The 12315-nt window shown below is 41.2% G+C and overlaps 1 protein-coding gene across 1 annotated transcript; it reads right to left on the bottom strand.

The window, feature by feature from the left end:
- Nucleotides 1–1648: 1648 nt before the first annotated feature.
- On the bottom strand, nucleotides 1649–12103 carry bloc1s1 (biogenesis of lysosomal organelles complex 1 subunit 1). The gene is made up of 4 exons (XM_088634110.1): nucleotides 11916–12103; nucleotides 10282–10354; nucleotides 6646–6778; nucleotides 1649–3788 (listed from the first exon to the last, which is right to left on the bottom strand). Exons 1-4 carry the CDS (start codon nucleotides 11974–11976, stop codon nucleotides 3681–3683), a joined length of 375 nt encoding a protein of 124 aa, XP_088490236.1. The 5' UTR covers nucleotides 11977–12103; the 3' UTR covers nucleotides 1649–3680.
- Nucleotides 12104–12315: the final 212 nt, after the last annotated feature.

Below are 12315 nucleotides of genomic sequence, written 5' to 3'. Positions count from 1 at the left end.
ATATAGCATCCATGCCTGTTGCAGTTATACTTGGGCCCAAATGATTAGAGGATGCTGATGGAAGTGCTACTTTAAATGTTATGTTTCCAAGCCTAATGAAAGAGAAGAAAGCTGCAAATAGGAATGCTGTGCCAGGGCCCACTTTACTATTGTAATGTAATGAGCTCTGTAGATGGTCACATGCTACAGTGCAATACAAATCCATTCAGTATTGGTGTTTGTTTTCTTTTGTACAACTTGATCTAATCCATCTCTATGGCAAATCTATAGCTAGCCCTTTGACAGGCTCAGAATTAGTAGATGACTCAAGATCTGGAATTTACAGAGCTGGAAAATCCGACCTCACAAACACAAAACCATTTAACATGTTTTAGATGTGACAGTCTGGTGGAGGGGAGGAAGGAGTACAGCTAACCAAATGTCACATCACAACAATCCCCCACAGGCCTGTTCTGCCGGGTTTAATCCATTAGCACTGCCAGAACTCTAACATTTTCAGTTTGAAATGGTCTGTGTGTATCATCACTGCAATGGACAGTGACATTACATAAATCAAAAATTGTTTCACAAGGCAACATCTGTATTTAAAAAAAAATGTCCCATGATGATTTGCATTTTATTTTCTCATGGCAATCTCCCTCTTTGCCCTCCTTTTTAGTTATCCTGTGATTAAGTCAATAAAACGGACAATCTTTTGCTGTTTGTCTCATTAGTTCTTTTTCTCCGATATTATGTTTTAAATTACATGATTTTGAACTGTAAGCCTCTTTTCAGAGGAACTGTATTAATACTCATGTCTGAACCGACTGAACTTGTAGTGTAGTGGATTTCGGGCTCTGAAGGGCCTCTTCAGAATTTAAGCACTGTGCTAAAAGTCCCGAATTCATACTTGTGTCAGAGTTGCTTCCTTGTTCAAATCAGTACCACTGAATGTCTTTAGGGAGTATTGTTTTGCCACTGATTTCTATGTGCAAACTGGCCAGAGGAAGGAAGAGTTTAGAGGTGCTAAAACATTCTACAGCTGTGAAACCTTATGCAATGATCTTAAATCCACTGAATCCTGTTACTCTGAGAGATTCGACGGCAACCACCAACTACAGTCTAGAGTAGAGAATACTCCAAAACTATATAGCTTTGCTTCACTGGAGGTCCAAACATAAGTACCAATCTGTCACTCACGGAGGTATATGTAATATATAGCACAGTATCTATAAGTGCGTGCTTTGAAATCTGTATTTGTCAGTCAATTTCACAAATTCAAATTTCAGACAGCTGGTTACAAACAAAACTGTCCTCTACTTTTGAAATTAATTCCATCAAATCATTCAAAATGCAGAGATGGGACAGTGAGTGTTTCTAAAGCATGTGAAGTTTTTGTTCCTTGCTTCTGCATCTCGTGTTTTTTCAGGTTTGACTAAAATAGAGTTGGAGGCGACTGAGTGGTTCCAGATCCTTATCCTGTGTAGGAAAGGCCTAATCCAGGTGTTTATGGACTAGTGCCAGAGAAGGGTCTTAAAATCCTCCATCTAAGAAAGCTGCCCAGCATGCCAAGTGCAAATTCTTCATGCATGTTTTAAAGATGATAGTATAGTTTGATTTTTGGAAAAAAAGCAAAAACTTGCACACGGAATGATAACCAGGTATGCTGTATAATTAAAGAGCAGCCTTTAATCAGTAATGTTACAGACCAGCACTGCACATGCACCACATTTAGAAAACACCGCTCTTAAACCCTGGAAAAAGACCTTATCTGTACCTCAGAAACTAGAGTAATACAATCGGAATGTGTACCTGATATCCGCTGAGCCCAAATGCCATTTATGATTTCTAATTTCTGAAATAAAGAAAAAAGATTGAACAAAAACTTACAGGTAGGCTATAGAACAAAACAGAACCATCAGGCTGTTTTGTGCTATATTCTGTTTACATGAAACATGACATTATTGCAGAAAGTTTTTTTTTTTTGTAGCACAGCATCGTACCTCATTGTATTTTTGTCCTTTGGACCAAAAACTAGTCAGCGACCACAAAAACATCATATATTACGAAGCGCTGCTTTTGTCCTGTTGATGGTGTGAGCTTCAGTAATCCTATGAAAATGGATTATCCTAAACCTGAAGCATCAGGAAAAGGGATCTGGCTGGTTTTGGTAGGGGGGTAGGGAGTCAAGAGACCGATAACTAGCCAAGAAATCCTCTTTCTCTGCAGTGGCAAATTCCTCAAAGCCTCATCTGTTCCCAGGGCAGGGGCTAACAGTGAAGCTGTACAGGGAGCAGTGCTAATCCCAATGTAAAAATCTTTTTTCATCCTCAGAAGAATTTCATCCCTATAGTTTCATTCTGATTTTTGTTTTCACGCCTGGGAAAGAGGTTTTTTGTATTACAAACATCATCACATGGCTGGGGCTTTGGGCAATTCCCACCGGCTACACCCACACCTCTTGGAAAGGGCAGGCACATTAGCCTTGAATGGTGTTAACGAGCGAGTCCTGAAGGAGCTGTTGTAAATCATTTCAGTGGTGGAAGACAGGAACAGAAAAAATGTCAGCATTCGTGTTGAGTAATCCATAAGCAACAAGGGTTTTATCCAAACAAATCCAAAAATATTTTGTTGCCACTAAGTTAGGTTAACACCTAATTCCTGAACTACAATGATGCAGATCCTAACTTAGAGGTACGATGCTAAGACTTGGATGCAATAGGTGGAACAGAATAAGAAACACTTGTGTCTTGTACATGTGAACACGATCTGAATCAGCAGTTTGATTACATGTACTACACTAGCACAGCGACCCAGGATAAGAGACGTGTCCTACATGTGTTACTTGTGCTGTCTCAAATGTTTTTTTAATGTGCACAGTTTGGGCTTGTTCATTTCACAGGCACTGTATGAAGTAAATCTCTTGTAACAAGATTTAGATGGCAAAACCAGCCTTAAGTGAACTTCAGCGTTTTTGTTATGTAACTAAATACAAGATCACTTCTTATGCAACCTCATCTGGCACAATGTCCAAGTGGGCAGCCTCACTGTAACTCAGCCCTATTGCCACGGCCCTTTCTCATGCCTTTGGCCTGATCTCCTTGCCACCAGTTGAGCGTATAGCTGGAGTAGAGACAGATCAGTGCTGCGATGTAAAATACGCTCCATCTGTGGTCTTTCCCTTTCTGGAGTGCTGTCATTTTTAAGTCAGGATGAGCGGTTGGATTGACGTTTTAAGACAATTTTTCCCTTCCAGTGATTTGAGTTTTTTTTTTTTGTGTGGTCACCTCCCAGGTTACAGTGAACTTGTCTCAAGAAATAGTTTCACCGAATAGACGTGTACTAAACATTACAACCATCTTTTAAAGATTAAATAACATTGAAATAATAATGGTTTAGTACAGAATCAATCCTCAATTCAAGACAAGAGTACAGTGAGTACTTTGCATAACAACTGAAGTAAAACTCAGACTTCATCTGAGTCTTAAGGCTTCTGTGCCCCCAGGCTGCGACAGCTGGAGTCTGGTATTTACCAACTTTGTAGACTCTTATGGAACTGGCTGTTTTTTATGGCAGTTCAGTAGATCAGCCTATCCATTCATGGCTGAGTCACTGCTGTCCTCAGTGCTGGTGGCAGCTGGGCAGACCAGGCCTGATGCTCTGGACTGGCTCTGTCCTTAAAGCCAAGTTGGCGCGTGTCTTTAAGAGGTAGGCTGCAGGTGGCCTTTGTGCACGTACTCCAGCGCCGTGGCGATTGTCCGCATGTCCATCTCAATACTGCGGGCCCAGTTCTCCACATCCCCAATCTCCTGCAGAAGATGACACGTATGAATCACACATGCTGGGGACCCAGAAAATCAACAAGACAAAACAAATGCCCTGCAATTTCTCCTACCTGTAGAGCTTACACTTGCTCCTTTGCACTTCGAACTGCAGGAATATTTGGAGTTCTACGTGCTAAAATAATTGATAGCAGACCTTCCTGAACTTCCTCACCATGTTTGTAAAATACAACTGGATACTCTTTATCAGTTTAGCTGTACCGATACACACAGTATTAGGTAACTGTCACACAGACGCAGATTTCAGGTATTGGAAAACTTGTACTCCATCCTGCTGTTGTGTCAGTTTTGATATTTTAAATTAATACAGTGGGGTTACCGACATGAAAAGCATTATTTGTTAAGGGAGCATCACTACTTGCACTGTGGAAAGAGCTCATTATTAATGTTTCACTGCAGTTACCTTGCTTGCACAGTAGAGGGCAGCATTGTCATGGATTTCTAATGCAGACCAATGAACTCCAGGGGTCTGGTTCAATTCAAAGTTGAACAGCTTGCCAAGACCCCTTTAAAAAGCTACATACTGGTCCTTGTGAATTAGATTTATTGACTTTCAATATAAATGTTCTAAAAAGAAAAAAACAATGAAAATGCTAAACCACTTCATTATTATAATGTGAAAAGGTCAAAATTGTCATTTTTAAACTTACTTGCTTCTTTGCCAACAATTCAGTTTTGGTTTTGAAAATTGACAAAGCGCAGATTAATGTGCTTAAATAAAGCAGTATGAAGCATGAGAGCCTTTAATTTTGTAATTTGCAAGTCTTAAATATTTTGAGAGGAATGACAGCTCCACGTGTGATTTAACATTTTCAGTTCCTTTTAAAAGATCACTTTATTAGCCATATACAATTTCTTGCATTAGGAATTTGTCTTTTCGCATACCCCAGCTTGCTCTCCATGAGACACACAGACAGGGAGAGAAGCTTGGGGTCAGAGTGCAGGGTCAGCCATTTATACGGGACCCCTGGAGCAGTTGGGGTTAAGGGCCTTGCTCAGGGGCCCAACGGAGTAGGATTCCTCTGCCAGCCACGGGATTTGAACCGGCAACCTTCCAGACACAGGCACAGATCCTTAGCCACAGAGCCACTGCTCCGCCCTTTTCATACTTGCAGACAGCTTGACAATAGCAACTTTGCTATTTCCCAGTGGCAACAAAACAAAATGTTTTCATATGGTGGTACCGTGAAAAGGCATCAAAATATAAAAACAGCTTCTTTTTGGGTCTGGCCACCCCAGAAGAGTGGCTGACACTTTGCGGAAGCAGCCTGCACCTTGCTTGTAAGGCATTCTGCTTACCGGTATCCAAAAACATGCCATTGGGATTTGCCATTCAGAAAAGAGTGGCACCAAAGTAAAGAGGGTGGCATTTGAAGTGTCCAGGACAGGTGCTCTAATTTCGTAGTTGCATGGCTCAGCGTGGAGCGTGACAATACTGCATTGAGAGATTGGGTTACAAAGCAAGATCCTTCAAGATGCATTTGTGTAGCACATAACCCACAGGCATGCATTGCAATACAGCTTCAAAGAAGCCTAATTTCTTTGTGCATTATCAGCCTATACAATGGAATCATCTAACATTCCTTCCAATAAGAGTGTTAACAATGGGCCTTGTCAGCTCTGCTATAATTGGGTTCCTACAACACACTGCGGTCATGTGTTTTTAAGGCTGCATTAAATAAGACTGTTCCATATTTACAATGACATACAATAAGTCATACAAAAGGTTGGAATGCATCTTAATCTGTAGACTTAACTTTCAATCTTAATTTTAAAATGTTCTCAAATTAGTTCCACGCCTACTAATGTACAGTAATGATAATAATTACAGTAATAATTATCTGAAACAATTTCTGCTCAGTTGTTCTCCCTACACTAGTCTAGGCCTACTAGCATATACTTGTATTTTATTGTATTAAATTGTGCATTTCCTTCAGATTTTTGCTTTTTTTAGATAATGTGCCATCAAAGGAACTATAGTATAAAATTTTATGATACTGTATATACAAGTCTAAAATGACTTAATATAAAGAATTCTGACCCACAGTTACATACAACAAATAAAACCTGAATTTTCCCAGAATAACATGGAAAGTAAATGTGGAAGTTTCTTTTAGCTTTCTAAGAAAAAGTTAACCAACACCTCAAAATGTAAACCACACAGACACAAGGGAAATAAACAAATTGTCAGTGAAAAAACACATTCATTTCAACTTGGAAATCTAGAATTAGCCTCAGATATAGTGTAACATTTCTCCCCAGTAGTCAGTTTGCCAGGGGCTTTTTAAAAAAGAAGTTCTCAGGCTGCTGGAAATGAAAATTCCTAAGATGCACATAATTTTCATTGAGGCCAAACTGAAAGTATACTGTCAAAACAAAAACACTATGTATATGCATATTATCTGGAACTGCAAATTTTCAGTACATCTGAAAAGTAAGCGGTGTTTCACCATCTAAACTTTAGAGGAGTATAATTCTCAGTCACTGTGCTATACACAACAGAACAGAAAGTCCAGCAGGTTTTGTTAGCCCAGAAAGGTTGTTTGCAGCTAATATAGGTGAACTAATAGGTGTGTTTGTCCCATCGGCCTAGCCCATCGTGTCTAGCCCATCAGAACTCACCTACTAATTAAGGTGTTATAAATTGTGATTTTTATTTAGTCTAACATGGGTAAGATATACAATATATCTTGAGGATTATTACAAGATCTGCTCTACAGTGTAACTAAAGTTTACACAGGACTTCCAAGGCTTCCAGTTCTGTCTCATTCTGTTTCTCTCAGTCCCTTGTCTTCTGCCCACTCCGGGTACACAAAGCTCTCACCTTCAGGGCCTGGTTGAAGCCCTCCACCATACTAATCCACTGGGCTGTCTGCTTGGCAAACTGACTGGCCTGGATTTGAAGCGTCTTCACCTCATGGTCCAGTTTGCGCTGGTTGACATACGCCTGGGCCACCCTGCAAGCATACAGTACAAAGAAAATGAGCAATCAGAGAAGTTGCTCTTACTCTTCTAACTATGCATCGAGTTAACTCGGGGTGTCCCTTTAACCTATACTTTCAGTGGACCGTCCCATATGAACACACTAAATAAAACAGCAGCAGGTTGGAGTAGTAGTCCTGAACTTGTAATTGGAAGGTTGCATGTTTGAGTCTTGGGTGGAGCACCCAAGGGGTATACCCTTGAGCAAGGTACTGTACTTCAGTCAGATTGCTGGATGAAATACCCAGCTATATAAACAGTTATAAACGTAAGCTCTTTGGATAACAATGTCAGACAAATTAATAATGAAGTTACTGATTCATAGTTATATTTTAGATAGCTCAAGAACACTGCAGTGGATCTGGGATGGACTGATGCTCTTTTCAGCTGCAGTTCTAGGACGTTTTAAAATACATAATCATATTTCTAAGTACATATCCCTTCCTAAAAAATCAATTACATCAGTGCAGGAGGTACATAAACCACACATCATTAAAGTAAACAATTTTACAGAAATTGGTATCAGTACTGTAGATAAGGTTCTCTCTCTTATCACTAGTAAATTCAAGCAGTGTGATTAGTGTGACAGAAACATAGATTGGTCCAGCAGTACAGGGAGGGAGGTGCCTGACGATCACTGAGTACTAATCACAGCACTTTGCAGCGTGAAGTCAGCCTCCCTCCAGAGACGGCAATCAATTAGACAATCAATACAGTCTAAGGCTGTACAGTAAACTAATGATTTAATCACTGTGCTAAACAGAGGGCCGGGAAGATTTCCAGTAATACAGGCATAAGCTTGGTTTATTGGAATCCATAATGATCAAGCTGTACAGCATCACATTCCTCTTCTTTTCTATCAGACATAAAATCTATTGTAAAAACAAGTGTCCAAGATTCAAAGATTTCCAGACACAAAAGTTTCCGTTTCCCAAGAACTGGTGGCAATGTTAAGGATGGCCTAATTAATTCAATCCCCTGTCTGCTCCTCTGCATACACACACCACCCCCACATTTTTATTTCTGTGATAAGTGGCAAATGGGAAAGATAAAAACAAAGGGGCAGGAATAGAGTGCTCCCTTCAGGTTCTGCATTTCCCTGCATCTAAGATGTAATAAATATTGTCGTAAGGTTTTTTTGTATTTGGAATGGAACCATAAGGAACAACAAAACATGACAATTTAATTTCAAATAACAAGCAATTAGTGTGATTTTCAAAACTACTAATAATAGATGAATGTGAGATTGTGAATATATTATGGGAGGCAGGGAGAAAAGGCTATTCGTCACTGATGAGTTATTGAGGAACAATACCTCATGACCCCCACCCTGAACATATACTATTTGTCTAGAACAAATACTAGACACTTTTTTCTACTGACGTATTGAGATTAGTGCTCTCAACATAAAATCCTTCTGGCCTATGATATATCACAATTCGTGGGTCCAGGGTATACAGTTACATTCCTATAAAGTCTCCCATATTAGCAAAATGAGTCCCAGAGGACTTGTCAGTGTGACCCCTGTTCATATATTGACATAAGCTATTTTATGATCAGCTTCATAATCATTCTTAAAAGAGCATTTTATCAGCCATTTTCACCCCCCTTAAGAAGTCCCAGAATCCCTCAGGCACACAAGCAACAACTGGTTTGGTGAGATCTATACCCAACTGACAGTGCTGGTAGCTGAATGTATCCATTAAAATATCAGTTCTAAATTTAGCATGCTTGTTTGTGCTCTGTGTGACATTTATAACAATTTGATATTGCCATCAAAATTGTTTTTGCAAATTCTGCCCAGTGACACTCAAAGTTGACAGCGTTCTGCATGGAGAAGTGCACATCTTGAAAAACTGGATGCTGGTTGTGCATGAGGAATTCTGGGACTTGCGGGGGGGGGGTTGTTTTGAGGCCTCTTTCAAGTTACAGCTGGATAAAAGGCTTATATATCAATCAGCTACCTAATCTATATGGAAAATTACCAGAATAAAGAAGAGTGTCACTTCACAATATATGCAATCAGATTGAGATCACTGGATTTTGTGGATGCCCTGTAGTCATTCACTAGTAAAAATAACACGGGCAGAGGTGTCTTTACCAGATCCCTGTCATCTGTTTCCCATTGTACTGCATTTGTATTTTATGGAGTACATCAGCTTCTTCCCCTGCCTTTGAATGATCTCTTAGCATGAGACACGCTGGCTGTGTGGGAAATGCATTTCCTCCCAGGGACCACTGCAAGTGCCGCATCCAACAATAATAAAGAAAAACTCTTGCTTCTAGCCGCAGCTATGAATGTATCCTCATTAAGGAATACAACCCATATATCAAGATCTTTTGATTCTGTTAAAATAAAAAATACATCCTATTTATTTTAACGTTTGCTTGTTTTGGACATCTACTGTTATGTATTACAGAAGATGTAGCAAATAACTCCATGAAGGCTTAAAAGCTTTAAAAAGCTCACTGCTGTCTGGGCTCTGAAACTTAACAGTGCTACTGAAAATAACAAAATAATGTTGTCCAAAACTCTTGCATGTCTGCAAAGATTAATTAAAGGGTAAAGGGGAGCAAGGTATGCAGCCAAGCTGTCAAACCCTGGCTTTTTCAAGAAACAGCTAACTGGGCCAGGTCTTGTTTGTTCATCTTGCTAGGTTCTCATGACTGATCCGAAATGAGTTCAAGCGTTGTTCACGCTGTTCCGTGCCGTGTGCGCTTCCTTAATCTCTCGCTTTGTTGACAGAAGAGCTCAGCTGCTGCTAATTCGGGCATGTTGCTAAATTTGTTGTTGAGCTCTGAGATGGGAGGGGTCTGGGAGGGAGGGGGCAGTGGGTGTGGGGGCATCAAGCAAGGACAACAGCTGAGGAAACTTTCTACCTTCACAGCTGGACAGCCCACCCCTGTTTCTCATGCCCCCAGCCCGCAGGGACCTGGACTGGACAGGCAGAGCTGGGCAGGGCCCTCTGGAGGCTGGGGGGTCAGTGGGTCGCTAGTGTTGCCCGAGGAAGGGGAGGGCCTCTCACTGGATTTCCACTTTTCTGGTCTAGATGTACATCCAAGCTGAAAAGCATTTCCTATTTTCCTTACTGTCCCCCACATTGCAATGTCCTGCCTTGGTAAAAAGATGCTTCAGGGACAGGCAGCAGACAAACCGCTTGTCCCCGAGGAACTTTCTTCACTATTTATATTCTGTAACAATGTAACAATTTCGAAATGTTCCAAGAAAAAAAATTCTAAATGCAACGTTAGATGTTGTAGATAAGCAAAAGACATGAACGTGCGTGTATTCAGCTGTGAATGAGAAGATATGTTGCATTTCAGTGGCATCATCAATGATGCCAGGCCATACTTATTTGCTGAACATTTGTACAGAACAGTTCTCCCCAGGAAACTGTATCAAGTGCTGGCCAGGAGTCGCTAGGACTCAATCCCAGCGACAGGTTCCCTGTGGAGCTCACACACAACCACAGCTTACCCCACATTGAGGTGGTCTACCAGGGCTTCGGTCAAACAGGTGGCTGCTGCGATCGCTTCACGCCTGCGCCTCTCTGCAACGGAAAGCACTCTCAGCTCGGACACTGCACTCTGACAGGACAATCCAGTTACACTCCACTCTATATAAAAAGCTCCCCCCCCAAAAAAAACCAAAACAAACACCAATATGATCTGAACTAAGGCACGTTACTTTGACCCTATAGTGTCTGTATGTTGGACTTGCAGGGACCAAGACATAAAGACCCCAGCCCAGCCCAGGATAACACACGGTTTCTTCAAAATACGTATTGTTCCAAACTCCATTTTGGCGATTTTCACTATAGTTGTCTATATATATTTTTTGCTATTCACAGACAGTTCTACACACCTATAATACATTGTGGCTCTGTCACTGAACAATCAGTCGCCAGCAGCCATATCACCCTGCAACTCACAACTAGCAACCCACTGACGCTAAGCAGGTGTGAGCCTGGTCAGTACCTGGATGGGAGACCTCCTGGGAAAAAACTAAGGTTGCTGCTAGAAGAGGTGTTAGTGGGGCCAGCAGGGGGCGCTCACCCCGTGGTCCATGTGGGTCCTAATGCCCCAGTATAGTGACAGGGACACTATACTGTAAACAGGCGCCGTCCTTCAGATGAGACGTAAAACCGAGGTCCTGACTCTCTGTGGTCATTAAAAATCCCAGGGCATTTCTCGAAAAGAGTAGGGGTGTAACCCTGGCCCGTCCTGGCCACATTTCCCAATGGCCCTTACCAATCATGGCCTCCTTATAATCCCCATCTATGAATTGGCTTCATTACTCTGCTCTCCTCCCCACTGATATCTGATGTGTGGTGAGCGTTCTGGTGCACTATGGCTGCCGTCGCATCATCCAGGTGGGGCTGCAGACTGGTGGTGGTGGAGGGGAGTCCCCATTACCTGTAAAGCGCTTTGAGTGGAGTGTCCAGAAAAGCGCTATATAAGTGTAAGCAATTATTATTATTAATCAAACGGGTGCCCAGGACGACGAACGATTCCAAACATTTTACACTCCATACATACAGATAGCCAAAATTAGTAATGATGCATCCTTTGCCCACTAATGTGTCTTGAAATCGTATTAGTGTTTACAGCAGTAAATTGTAAATGAGAATTTGTTCTCAGTTGACGTAACAGGTAAAAATAAAATATATACAAACGAAATTAACACTATCGTGGCAGAATGTATCGGTAACGTAATTCAATTTATTTGATAGAAACCGGGACGGTCAAAAATGCAAAAATCGACTACACTTAAAACTTCTGGCGCGGCAGGAACTGCCCATTATTTAAAAAGCGATTCTGTTTGCCATAATATACTTCCTGCAACAATGTTAAAACAAGATAGACTACCAATCTTCCAGTTGCATTTCGAGTTAGATAGTGAGAAACCAATCGCGACTGAGGTAGGCGGGAGGAAGATTAGGAAGTCCCTGTGGTGCAATACGCGGCAACGTCTCGATGTGAGCCTCGGCGGTCCGAGACCCTTTCCTCAGCGGCCTCAACTACTTGAGCGGCCGGTTCTTCCGTGAACTGCAGGCCTCTGGGTCGAAAATAAATTTTAAAAAATCGGTTTTTATTTCATTAAAAAATTACCTTGTAGCTCTTTCCTCTCATTCTGCTTTGCTTGGTGTTCTTTTAGGAGGCGAGAAAGCATGTCTAAGGTTTTTTCAAAATATCTTCTTTGACGGTTTCACGTTTGTATATTTTTTCCGTGAGCTGAAGCCGCATCAGATGTTGGCAGTCGGCTTCCTGCGCGTCACAGCTGCTGGAGTGATTCTCCAGCCAAACACCGCCAAGGCTGCAACTGAGACGCGATTAGTCGGGATGTGTGTTGTATATGTCGGTTTTCTGATTTTATTGTGTATTTTTATTATGTGTTATGCAAGTAAGGAATCGCGTTTTAACAGCACAGACGATGAAAGCCCGAATTCTATTTTGCATGTATTTAAAAAATCCGATTTAAAATATTGACAAAAAAAAGATAAAGCTATCA

The sequence above is a fragment of the Lepisosteus platostomus genome, chromosome 1, assembly GCF_059453375.1.
Source record: "Lepisosteus platostomus isolate fLepPlt1 chromosome 1, fLepPlt1.hap1, whole genome shotgun sequence".
NCBI lineage: Eukaryota > Metazoa > Chordata > Actinopteri > Semionotiformes > Lepisosteidae > Lepisosteus > Lepisosteus platostomus.
Note: the sequence above shows the minus strand (reverse complement) of the source record. Positions and strands in the feature narration are given on the sequence as shown.